At 52.3% G+C, this 13,151-nt stretch overlaps 1 protein-coding gene across 1 annotated transcript in view; it reads right to left on the minus strand.

Moving 5' to 3' along the window:
* PPA1 (inorganic pyrophosphatase 1) overlaps positions 1 to 11,497 on the minus strand; it is a 30,653-nt gene extending 19,156 nt beyond the window's left edge. Inside the window, exons 1-2 of the mRNA XM_056796583.1 lie at positions 10,190 to 11,497; positions 6,240 to 6,298 (exon numbers count right to left, since the gene is read on the minus strand). Of these exons, the coding sequence (XP_056652561.1) occupies positions 6,240 to 6,298; positions 10,190 to 10,253 (123 nt within the window). The 5' untranslated portion in view covers positions 10,254 to 11,497. The remainder of the gene's footprint in view (positions 1 to 6,239; positions 6,299 to 10,189) is intronic.
* Positions 11,498 to 13,151: the final 1,654 nt, after the last annotated feature.

Consider the following 13,151-nt stretch of genomic DNA (forward strand, 5'->3'; position numbering starts at 1 on the left):
GTGATGCTCCAATCCACTGGTCCACCATCAGCCTTCCTACCGAGCATCTGGCCCCCTTCTCCAATGGCCTATTGTCCATCTGAAGCTCAAGGACCAGAGTAGCGCGGTGTCCTTCCCACACCCTCGGTCTTCTCAGTTGTCCCCGCTCTCCCTCACATCTCCCCCCTTATCCACTCCATGGCCCCATCTCTAGCGTGAGCCTCCTTCCGTCCTGATGCCGCACCCGCTGAGGCAGGCCCGCATCACTCCATCATGTGACCAGGCTGCTGACTGGTGTGGTGTCCTCCTGCCACTCAATACACTGCGGTGGCTCCCTGGCCCTTCTGCTTGGCCTTCATAGCCCTTCCTAAAAAACCATCCCGCCCCCAATCGGGCTGGCCTTACTGCACACCACCCCCAAGCCCACAGACTCTGCGATCCAGTGCACAAAGCACCGCATCTCCGTCCTCCATGCCAGAAATTCTCATCTTCTTTCTGCTCCTTTATTCCCCCCAAACTAAGATTGTCTCCAGGTGAAAGCCCCCACACTATTGGGGAAACAGCAACTTTGCTCGTCTGTCTTCATATTCTGTTTGTTTAGAATGACTGTTTGGCAATAAATGGAAAAGAGAAATCCCCCCAAAGGGACTAGCCCCTTGGCACAGGTCTAGGAGTGATCAAGACACCCAAGCTGAATGATAAAGGAAGTCTGTCCAGCCGTCACCCAAGGACCCTAATTAGCTTAAGACGCAAGAAAAGGGACTTCTACTGGTACTCACTGATTTTTAAGTCAAACTGACTTTTCCTGAGGCCTGGTCAGCCCAAAGAGAAAGAAAGTTTCTCTCTCTGTGCCTTTCTAAACTCTGACTGAGTTAGAGGGCGAACAAGATATAGAAAAGAAGGAATCTTCGTGCCCTAGTCTGTAGAGATTGATGGCATTTTAAGTTAATTTGGACTAATTATGTGAATGAATTTCTAAATTGTGATGTGACTATTTTTATAAATGCTAAAATGTTTTGGTGAGTGTGTAGAATTTGTTTGTTTTTTTTTTTGAACCCTCACCTTCCGTCTTGGAGTCAATACTGTGTATTGGCTCCAAGGCAGAAGAGTGGTAAGGGCTAGGCAATCGCGGTCAAGTGACTTGCCCAGGGTCATCCAGCTGGGAAGTGTCTGAGGCCAGATTTGAACCTAGGACCTCCCGTCTCTATGTAGAATTTGTTTTAAGAAAAAATAAGGATGAAATTTTATAGGGGAATGGCACGGAAACCTTTCATCATTCTTTCCCTGGGGAGTAACATTTATTTTTTTAGTACCAGGGGAGAAAGTGAATTCACTGATTAAAGGGGGGAGAGGGGGACCAGCACGCTCAGAATAGGGTTTGCAGTTTAAATGTATCTCATACTTAAGAATTGACTATTATATTTTCCTTGACCACAAAAGGGGAAAAGCTTATTTATATCAGGGAGCATCTAAATAAGTACAATTTATTTCAGAAGGGTGTTTTGGTGTTATTGTATTTTCTTTTGTGAATGGTAGAGCAGCTAAACCAGAAGCAAGGCCACCAAAAAGAAACTGGATACGGTCATGTGCCCAAAAGCTCTTAAGAACCCCCAAGGCAATAATATTGAAATGGATAGGGGTTGAATAAGAAAATATTTTGTGTCAAATGACAAAGAAGAAACTCAGTAGAGTGAAGACTAGTTCTACAGTCTGGGATATGATTAGGAAATAAAGATTAAAGGAACTGAGCGCGACACAGGTGCGGTTTTAAAAGGATTTCTAGAGGACAAAGAAAGTTTACGCAAGTAGGGTTTGAAAGCCAAAGGAGTGCAGTTTTGGGAAGAGAAGTTTGAAGAAGGCTTCTAACCTCTTGGGATAAGACAGAGAGAGCTGAGTAATCTGATTTCAAGACTAATTGCACCTAGCAGAAACCTGCCCTCTCCCATACCCATCCTGCCCACCAGATATCAGGAAGCTGGCTTAGGGTAGGGGGAGAAGGGAGGAAATGGAGAGAAACAGGACTTTTCTCAAAAGGAATAATTGACTAGAGTCTTGAGATTTGCCTACTCAGGTGCATTTGATTCTGACAAGTTGACATTTAGCAGCAGCAAATCCTGGAGTACTTTATTCATGAGACACGCAAAGGAAATATTAATATAGTCAGAGCTCAATTAAATATTCTAGGAACAAAGTTCTTTGAATCAGGCCCCTCTGAGCAGAGCAGGAGGGAGCTTCGCCCTCCAGTGGTGGCCACTACTTCAGGCAGAGGTCCCCATCTCAGGGCACTGCGGTGCCTTTGGGACCAAGGAAAGGAAGGCCCGGACAGACTCAAGCTTGGAAGAATTGGTCTTGGATTTCCAAGTGGATTTTAAGATGACTGACTGTCTGGGCAGAAGCACAACAGCCCTTGTTATCAACCCCAAGCACAGGAGAATCCGTGCTTTTTAATGAGCGCTCATTATCACAGTCTTGGGCTTAAGAAGTGCTGCTAATAAGGGAGGCAAGTGCCCAGAGGTCCCTCGAGTCATTAAAAACTCCCCGGAAGGAAATCCGTTGGGTCCAGGCCGAAGAGGCCCGTTCAGAGTAGAGCCACCTTGCTATGGCTTTGCCTCGCCTCTGACAGTACTGCCAAGTTACCCTGTAAATGGATCTCTAGAGCGTGAATGTACCAGCCCTTTGCATGTGGTCTCTCACAGAACGGGAGTTCCTTGACCCCAATTCCAGTCAGACATCTCCCTGCTGCCCTGTCAATTCCCTCCAGCCCTGGAATTCCCCGAGGAAGTAGCCCCTGGCAGGACCCCCTGAAGGAGGGCACACAGGCCAGGGGCCAGTGCTCAGCAGCTGCCACTCCTGGCTGCATCCTGCCTCCCTCCCTTTCCAGCTCCCTTTCAGGCACCCCATTAGAATGGAAGCTCCCTGAGGTCAGGCACTGCCTTTGTATTTGCAGAACCAGCCCTTAGCTCAGTACTTGGCCTGGGTGATTAAAAAGTGCTTGAAGAGGGGCAGCTAGGTATGGAGGTCCTGGGTTCAAATTTTGCCCGGGGTCACAGAGTTAGGTTGCTGTCTGAGGCCAGATTTGAACCCACTTCCTCCCGACCCCAGGCCTGATATTCTCTCCATCCACGGCGCTACTAGCTGCCCCTTTCACAACCCGATTTCGCAAGGTTGTTGCAAGGCTCGGCTGAGATAATACACGTAAAACACTGAGTAAACATTTTTTGTTCAGTTATTCAGTCATTTTTAGTCGTATCCGACTCTGTGACCCCATCTGGGGTTTTCTTGGCAAAGACACTGCACGGGTTGGCCATTTCCTTCCCCAGCTCGTTTTACAGATGAGGACAGGGAGGCCAACAGGGCTAAGTGACCCCCCCTTTGGGCCTCCAGGCTCTGCCCCCCCAAGTTGGCTGCACGGTCAGGTCTGGGGATGAATTCTGCCCTGGGGGCGGCACTATTTGCTCCTCAGTACATAAAATGCAGATTGAAGAATGTGCTTGTTTTATAATCTGGTCTGGGGGAAGAGAGAACCTGACAGGACATGTAAGGTGTGTAAAGGTCCTTCGGGCCTGAATAAGGGTTCAGAGAAGCGTGTGCTTACTATAGAGCTATAAGCAGGCCTTCATCGCAGGCTACAGGAAAGACCAGAAACTCCAAAGACTCGGATGGAACCAGCGCAAATTAATCAATTAAATCCTGCCCTCCAGGAAATGGCCAAGACATCTGCAGCGCATCCAGTGGCTGCCCACCTCGCTCCCTGAGCTCACCGGACTCAACGTGCGCGCCCCTGCTTTGGGCCGTCTCCCATAATGGGCAGAGGTCCCAGCGGGCGCCCCGAGCCTGGGGGTGGGGGTCCAGGGGCCAGAAGCCTGTCCATAGACGTGCCACCCTTCTGCCCTAAGAGACCCCACAGGACTTGAGTGGGCCCCATTCAAGAACCTGGAGGAAAATGAGGCCCCCTGAGGTGACAGACCTGGAGACCCTTTCACTGGACAACTAAGGAAACGGAGGCTGGAGAGCGGCTGAGTGACGCCCGGGGCCACAGTGAGTTAGCTGGGCTCGGAGGCAGGACCTGATCTCCAGGCTCAGGACTCACCCAAAGAAATAACAGCCAGACTGTGGGCCTCCAACTGCAAGCCGAGCCAAGGCCAGCTGTTTAGAAGTGCTTGTCGGCACCTCCAGATCATCCCCAGCTGGACGGAGGAGGGCATTCAAGGGAGGCGAAGGGGCGCCCTGTGGCCACCTGCCCTGCGCCTCTGGGCCAGCCCGGCCTGTCCTCCCTCCACAGCGAGCTAAACCATGGGAATGGGCAGCTGGAAAGTGGAGCAGAGCTTCCAGGGGGCACAACCGGTCTCTGCAGATGTCAATCTGACTGCAGGCTGAGAAGGGTGGGAGCACCTGTGCCCCACGGGGCTGGCCCATTGTCCTCCTGGGGGCTCACAGCGCCTCGGAACGGGGCCCCGACATCCCAGCGTGTGCGTCTGGGGGCGCGCTCGGTGAGGCAGGGGAACTCAAGAACAGAAGGGCACCTTCGAGGGTGGGGGCAGCCCTGGAGGTGCCCGGAGTCAGAAGGCCAGGGCTAAAATCCTGCCTCTCAGTGACTCCCCGTGTGATGTTGGGCAAGTCATTCCTTTCCCTGTGCCTCAGTTTCCTCATCTGCAAAATGAAGAGGCTGGACTAGGTGGCCTCAGCACTGAGGCAAAGACCCCAAGAGGGTGGGAGAAAGAGAAGGCCTGAGGCAGGGTGGCCAGAAAAGAGGACAAGGGAAGAGAGAGGTTCCCGTGAACTGCTCCTGCCGTTCAGCTGTGCCAGCCTCTAGGGGATCCTATGGACTCTGCGCATGCGGTGTTCTTGGCCAGAACACTGGAGTGGTTTGCCATCTTCTTCTCCATTGGGTCCCCGGGTTTTAACAGTTGAGAAAACTGAGGTGAACACAATTAGGTGACTTGCCCAGGGTCGCACAGCGAGGAAGGGTGTGAGGCCAGCTCTTGTGTGGCGTCAGCTCTTCCCAACGCAGGGCCCATGCGCTATCCCCTGCACAGCCTTTGTGTGGAGGGCCCAGAGGGCGGCCACCCCCAGGAGAAAGAGAAACCCCAAACAACTGCTCATGTTTTTCCTCTCTCCTGCTTAACTCTGAAGTAATTAGGCTCAGGGGGCCGGCATTCTCTCCCAGAGGAGCACCGCCCAGATGGCCCAGGGGCCTGCCGTGACCACACGACCAGAACGCGGGCAGGGCTGAGTCTGAGCAAAGCAAACTCGTCTCGGTCCCTGGAGAGGCTGAGACGTGTGGAGGCAGAACCCTCTGGCCACGGCCTGAGCCGTATCAGCCCAGACCGTGAAGTTTACATGAGCCCACAGTCCAAAAGCAAACCCCGAAAGCAGAGGCGAGTGCCCGTGTCCTGTTTGTCTGGATTAACACACAACTCAACAGGCCCAAACAGTCTCCTGAACAACAGCATTTACTAGCAGCCCTGCTGAAAGTGGAGCCACGGCAGTCTCCCGCAGGGTTTCTCTGCCTCCTACACTCAGGGGCCCGAGTCTCCTCCTTCAGAGGTCTGAGGGTGAGCCAGTTTGTTTGTTCCCCGCGTCACCTCGCACCGGCACCGCGGAGCTCCCGTGGTCCTGCCCTTTCGGTGATGTATGGACCCTGCCTGCTGGCCACAGGTCTAACGCGCTATTGCACACGTGTGCAGACCTGGGTTTAGAGTTCCCAGGCCACTGGAATGCCACTGGAATGCCACCGGGCCAGGCCCGCTCCCTAATTCGGGTCTGGAATGGCACCCCAGGCTTTAGGGGACCCTTAAATGAAGCCTTTCCAATCCCTGCTTTGTCAAGCTCCCACGACGAGCCCCCCTCGGAAGTTTACTCTGCGTGTACAGTCCAGACAAAAGCTGGATTTTTCCTTTAAAGGAGGCGGTTTCAGCCTGTACTTAATTCACTTAGTTGCACCTTCACTGAACATAGCTTTAAGACTTCCCGAATGTTTACTCAATAGTCAAACTCTGTGGTGCCTTCAGCTCTGGGCACCAGGAGGTATTACCGACCTCCCTGGGGGAAGAGCAGCGGCTGCCATGGATACTGGGCTCAGAGACCACCCTTTCACTTTACACACAAGGAAACTGAGGCCCGAGGGGTGGCAAAGGTAGCAATTATCGCCGGTCGGATTCTCCAGGCAGGGCTCTCTGTACCTGGCTGACTGCTTGGGTCAGAAACAAACTCAAATAGGGAATTTCTGAAAGGAGAAAAACCAAAAAAGCATACAGTACCTCGGCTGCCTGGATTGGAATGTCATGGAAGGGCGATATATACTCTCCCTTTGCGTTTTCTGTAAAACAAGAGAAACTAGTCAGCCTCCTCCTGGCTAGTCCGTGCCCCTGTTTTCGCAGAGGGACACTTTATTCTCACCTGCAGGAAAAGCTGTTCGGTGAGTTATCTTGAATCTGGCAGAGGGAGGAGGTAGCCAGGGCCCGGGTTAGAGCTGCCCCACCCCCACAGGGCTCTGGGAGGCAAATCACTTAATCTTCTCGGGGCCTGGGGGGGGCTGGATGACCTCTACGGCACTCTGAATCTCTGATTCTAGGAGTTACCCTCTAGGACCAGAGGGGGCAACAGGATGAATTCGGTCACTTTCAGGGACAAATGAAACTAAATCACAGAATTTTCTAAATGAAGAAACAGCTGCCCAACCATGAGTTGGTCCAAGTTGGAAGAGGGAGGGCAGGGGGCTGACGGCCTGGGGTGGGGGCGTGGCCGTGCAGATGAAATCCCAAGTCCTGGAAGTCAATGCATTAAAAGTAGGCGGGGAGAGCGCCAGGCTGGGAGTCAGGCGGACCTGGGTTCAAACCTGGCCTCACACTTTCTAGGGTGTGACCCTGGACAAGTCCCTTAACTAGCTCTTACCATCTTTTGTCTTAGAACTGATACTAAAAATAAAAGTAAAGGAGGAGCCAAGGTGTGACCCAGGCTGGTCAATGGATGGATGGGCTCTGGGAGTTCTGCACGGCCAGCAGGGGAAGTCAGAACCGGCGGGGCGGCCCAGACCTGAGGCCACTAGGCTGCATGAGGTTGGGGATGAGCCCAGGCTGGGGAAAAGAGCAGGAAGAAGCTCCCGGCCAACTAGGAAAGGGCCTGAGCCGAGGCAGTGACCTGGACTTAAAAGGGTGCTGATAAAACGTATGGCCAGATCAAAGGGGAAGCGAGAGTTTTAGGCAGCCTACAAACATTTTACAAGTCCTTTTCCTTTCATTACGCTGAGATCCAAAAGTTTGGCTACGGATCAGATTTTTGCTAAATTAAAATCTGCAAACAACAAAAGCTACATTACACTCTATATTGATTCTAAAGAACAGCTATTCTCCCTGCTGGTACCTTCTACTTACATTATGAACAGAAGCCCAAATCTTAACTTTCTATAAATGCTAATACTTCAGAGATCATCCGCTATCAGTTGCTATCAGTCCAGATGCTGCCCAACTCTAAACTCCTGAAACCTCACCAACCTTCTTAAAGCCCCAAAGAAATGAGGCTAAGAAAAGCTGTCGCCACTCCCCAACCCAAAGGGGTTGTGCTGGGATGCATCTGCTCCCTTCTGGAACACACATTTAGAAATGGGCATTTAAGGCTGCAAGGGTTTGCTCCCGGTTCATTCTGGCTACAAGCTTTGGGAAGTGGTCCAGGAAGCGGGCAGACCTGGGGAAGCACCTCCTCCCACGGGTGGAGATGGGGGTCCAGGAGGTGTTGATTAGCTCTGTTGTCTTTCTCATCTCTTTTATTCTTGGCCATAAAGGATAGCTCTCTGGGAGTGGGAGGGACAGTCTGGGAAATGTGGATTCTGTAAAAACAAAATAGAAGCCCCCTCTTTCATTTCTTTCTTTTTTAATCTCTTACTTTGGGTCTTAGGATCAATTCTAAAACAGAAGAATATTGAGTGCTAGACAACTGGGGTTGAGTGATTTGTCCAGGGTCACACTACTAGAAGTGTCTGAGGCCATTTCATTGCTTCTAATACTAATGAGCAGCTAACATTTATAGGGAACTTTAAGATTTGCAAAGCACCTAACAATCTCGTTTTCCTGACAACTCTGAGAGGCAGATGGTATTATTATCCCCATTTTACAAATGAAGAAAGTGAGGCAAACTTGTTCAAAGTCACAGAATGTCAAAGGCTGGATTGGAACTCAGGTCTTGCTCTCCAGGCCCAGCACTCTATCCACGGGGCCAACTGCTGCTTCTAGCAGAGAGAACTTTGAAAGTTTTAGTTGGTTTTCAGTTTGGGGGTTTTTTTTTGGTTGAACCAGTGATTGCATTGGGTGTGGTGAACTCTGGTCTTGGGAACTCCCTTCTCTGTCCCTTGGAACACACAGGAGCTGTTGGGGGGACCCAGGGATAGAGGGCCTTAGCCAGGGCATTAAACCCAGCTCTACAGACCCCCTGGCCTGCCTACTAGCCACCAGCCTAGGGCTGCCCCTTAGTGCAGGGCTCCAGGGCCCAAGCCGCCAGGCTGTGTGATCTTTAGCAGGTCTAATCTCCTCTCCATCCCCTCAACAGAAGGTCGGGTTCCATCCTGGCAGAATCCCATCTTGCCAGCTCCACCTGTGGAGCCCCGACTTCCCAGGGCACCCCAAAAAGTCCCCTCTCAGGACCCAGGAGGGCTCGGCTTCAGAGTTTCCTTATTGCAGTTCCATAAAAGTCTGAGGAGCCGATAAGGAGTGCCAGGGCAGGGGTCAGAGGCTGTGCTGCTTCCTGGGGCACAGGTGAGGGCAAGCCCCTGCCCAGCAGCTGGCCTTCCTTTTCTATACAGTGAGGGGGTCCGACCAGAGGCCCCTCTCAGTCTGATCACCCCAGAGCTGCCAAGTTCAGTTAAACCCAGCAGAGGTCCAGCTCAGCCCCAGGGATTCCAGGAGCGACACTCCCTTTCTTAGGTCTCAGCAGGGGGCTTCTTAAACCCCAAAGGGCCGCAGGAAGGTCAGGCATTGATGAGCCTCCACAGTCCTGGGAAAATGGGGCATTCTCCAGCCTTGGGCTCCTCTGCTTTGCACACAGCAGACCTTCAATCCTTTTTGCCAGGCATCCCTTCCTTCTTGAGAAGGTCCGCCTTGAAGACAAGACCGGAGGGAGCCAGGATGCCCAGCTGCCCCTGCGGGGGTCCCCGCTCTCCCAGGAGTGCCCACAGCGCCCAGATCCATCTCGGATCGTTCTGCACAGGCCAGGCACAGAATGGCAGAACTGGGGTCACGCTCCGCCCCTCTCCTTTTACAGATAAACTCAGAGAGGGCTCTCGAACCCTCATTCAGAAGCCCGAGTTCTCTCTTTTTTCCGTGCCCAATTCCCACAAATTGGTGCGCTCAACCCCGGCTATCCCACAGACAAGCTTCCCTGAAACAGTGTCACTGCTACAAAGTATCCGAGAGAAAATACCGAAAGCATTGTCCATCCCCAGGCACCCAGCTTTGGGGGGGGAGGGAGAGCGGCACCTTGGGGCTCCCCCAGGCACAGTCCTTCCCTTCCCCTCTGGTTTCCTCCCTATTCTCGGACTTTAATTAGGCATTTCCAAACGCAGCTCCGGGAAGGCTTCCTGAGCCACGAGGGAGGGTCCGGGACCCCCAACAGCTGAGGAGCCCCCAAGGGGTCCAGACCCTTTATACAGAGGAGGGGGCCGTGCGGAGCACGACTGCACCCCAGCCCTCCTGCCTCCATCCCCCCCTACGAGGACGAGTCTAAGCCGAAGTCTCCCAGAGACTCTCTTAGGTGGCTTGTTACCCCGAGCTCTCACCAGGCTTCTACAGGGCAGGTAGAGCCTGAGCTGGTCTGGAGGGGTCTGAGTGCCCAGAGGGGAGGCCATCACTGGAGCCGAACCTCCTCGGGGTCTCGGGTTCGAGCTGTCGGGACTCCCAGGTCTCTTCTGCCTCAGGTTCCCCACCTGTCACTCTAAGGACTCCCACCCCGCTCTAATCCCGGTCCCAGACGCTCCTCCTTTGGGGGTGCACTGTATGGGGGCGAATAGTGAGAGGGACCGGGTCTCAATTTCCCCACGGCTCGGCCCAGTCCCGGCTCCTCCCCAAGGAGCCCCGCCGGCCACGTGGCCCGAGAATGAATGGATGAAGGAGCGCGAGGAAAGGGATGGGGGTTGGGGGGGAAGATAAGGGAGGAGGCGGATGAAGGTAAGGGGGGAGGCGCGGGGCCGCCGGCACACCAGGGCACGCGCACGCGCACTCACTGAGGAAGAGCCGATACTCGAGGCTGTAGGGGGCCGCGCGCTCCTCGATGCTGTAACCGCTCATGGCGCCGCTCGTCTGTTCGCTAGCTCGCTAGCTCTCTCGGTCACCGCAGACAGCTCCACGCCCGCAGCCGCCTTCGCACGCCTGCTCCGACTCAGCAAGAGTGACTCTAGCCGGCAGCGCGTGCGCACCAAGCAGCTAGCAGCGGGAGTACTGGAGGCAGTGGCGCTACTAACCCTTCTTAATCCCTTTGCCTCTTGCCTACTGCGCAGGCGCGCGCTCTGCTCCGCCCTGTCCTCCTGAGTCCCACGGTCTCTGTGGACCGGCGAAAGCTACTTGCTAGGCACCGCCCCGAATCTCTCTTTACCGTATTCTCTGTAGGAGCTGGGACAACCAAGCTCCCCCTACCGCATTCTCTTATAGAAACCTCCCCTAGATCTTAGCTCAGGACCTGGCTCCCTAGCAGTGAGAGGTCCTCAAACGTTTCAGAGCTTCAGCTGTTACATTTAAAATATTGACATGAAAGTGCTTAAAACTGCACCGAGAACTCGAGGAAACCCTGGACAGTAGCCGGAGAGTCGGACTTGGGGTCAGAAATGGGAGAAACACCCCCAAGTTTGCAGCAGGATCTTGCCCAAGAATGGGAGACTCAAACCCCGCTCCATCCAGAAGCAAGAAAAGAATTGTATTTGAAGAGGTTTAAGGGGTCGAATAGCCTCATAGCTGGCGAAATCGCCTGGGGACTCATCAGAGAGCCTTGGGGGGCCGGATTAGCCCCGGAGAAAGAGAGCCGCTCTCGGGAGCGACAGCCCTGCTCTCCGGGCGCAGAGTCGCAGCTTTGGTCCTCCGCTTTGCTTATTCCCTGCGGTGAAATCTTCACCTTTCCTGGGAAAACGGGCATGGCCCAATGCAGGGGGAGCTGTGTTGGGGGGGTTGACTTGTACATCATAGGGAATAGGGAGCAAGCGCAGGTTTGGGGGATTCTTCTGGAATGCGAAGGTCCCATGTTCCCCCCACCGTCCGTCACTCGTCGTTTGTCACTACCCTTCTGGAATGGGCAGGAGATGACCACTCTGGGGAATTAATGTCTAACAATATAGAACCAGGCGAGTACCAAATAAACCGATTAGGCACAAAGCCATTAAGATTCCAGAGTATGAGGGTCTTGTTTCCATCACTGACCCTCACTGCTCACTGTCTGCTTCCTTCAGGAAGACGAGTTCGAATTTGATCTCCACACTTAAAAGCAGTGTGACCCTGGACAAGTCACTTCACCTCCATCTGCCTCAGTTTCTTCATCTGTAAAGTGAGGACAATAATTACTAAGTGATATATGTTATATCAAATGCATAATATATATGTATATGTATATATATATATAGCTAGGGATGTGTGTATGTATGTATATATGTATTAAGAGAGAGCTTGGGTACATGTATTTCTGTGAGTATATAGATATATGTGTGAATGTGTAGATATATGTAGCTAAGGATATATAGAGATATAGCAATGGATATGTAAAAGTATGTGTGTATGTGTTTATATATATATTGCTATGGGTATATGTATATGTTTGTGTGTCTGTGTGTGTAGTCATTTCGGTGGTGTACAACTATTTGTGACCCAATTTGGTATTTTCTTGGCAAAGACACTGGAGTGGTTGGCCATTTCCTTTTCCAGCTCATTTTACAGAGGAGGGAAACTGAGTCCAACAGGGTTAAGTGATTTCTCCAGGGGCACACAGCAGCTAATTTGCCATTTCCTTCTCCAGCTAATTTTAGATAGAGGAAACTGAGGCAGACAGAGTTAAGTGACTTGTCTGGGATCACACAGCTATTAAGTATCTGAAGCTGGATTTGAATTCAGGTCCTCCTGACTCCAGGCCTGACCCCTGGTAAAAGATTAATAAATGCTTGGTCACTGGTGGATTAAATACAGTTCTTTTCTAGGAGCTTCTTTCTTGGTCATTTGTCATTCTGAGCTGGGGCTAGGAGTGGAGGCACAAAAATTGGCTGCTGTTGGTAGGCCTGTCTCCAGTTTCTCTCTCCTCTGCATCTGAGGTGTATGTGTGTGTGAGAGACAGACAGACAGACAGACAGACAGAGACAGAGACAGAGCGACAGACAGAGAGAGACAGAGAGGGAGAGAAAGAAGAAAGACAGACAGACAGACAAACACAGACAGACAGAGACAGAGACAGAGTGAGATTAACCAGATAAATGATCACAAAAGGACGTATGCCCTGAATGAAATGATCAGTCAGGGGATCTTTGAGCTCATGCCCAGAGACCATCCATAACCAATCCTTCCTATTAGGAAGACAGCAAATGAGGCATGAAGAAGAGGTTTGTATACTGGGAAGAATACTTGTCTGGGTCTCAGAAGACAAGGCAACTAAACTGGGCTCTAACAGACCTTGGAGACTATGGGTAAGTCATATTTCCTCCCCAGGGCTCAGTTTCCTTCTCTGATAAATGAGAGGCATTCAACTAAATGGTGCCAAGCCCTCTCCACCTCCCCCATCCCCAGCTCTAAACTATGAGTTGGGATCTCCTGGGTTCCCTCTCGGGGCCCTGCTTCTTCTTCTGGAAAAGGCTGGGATTGGGCTAAATGATCTTGAAAGTTCTTTCCAGCTCCTGTCCTGTCAGGTCCAGACGGTGGAGAGAAGCAGGGACTTCTGGGAGTCCAATCAGACAGCTGCCCAGTTCTGTCTCCTCCGAGCAGATCGGGTCCAGCAGCAAATCCCATGAATAAGACAAGCGAAGGACAGAAGAGGGAAAGACGGATGGACACGGGCAAGTTCCCACCTCCATCCCCTAGAAACTGGCCGTCTCACGCCCTTCATTTTGATCGACGCCAGCACCTAACACCAGGGAAAGACTAGCGGGAAGCGCCGCCTCTGGGGTGAGCAGTTGGCTCTTGGGAGAAGGGTCAGGATTCTGAGTTTCTGCAGAGAACGAC

Source organism: Monodelphis domestica, chromosome 1 (genome assembly GCF_027887165.1).
Source record: "Monodelphis domestica isolate mMonDom1 chromosome 1, mMonDom1.pri, whole genome shotgun sequence".
NCBI classification, from domain to species: Eukaryota; Metazoa; Chordata; class Mammalia; order Didelphimorphia; family Didelphidae; genus Monodelphis; species Monodelphis domestica.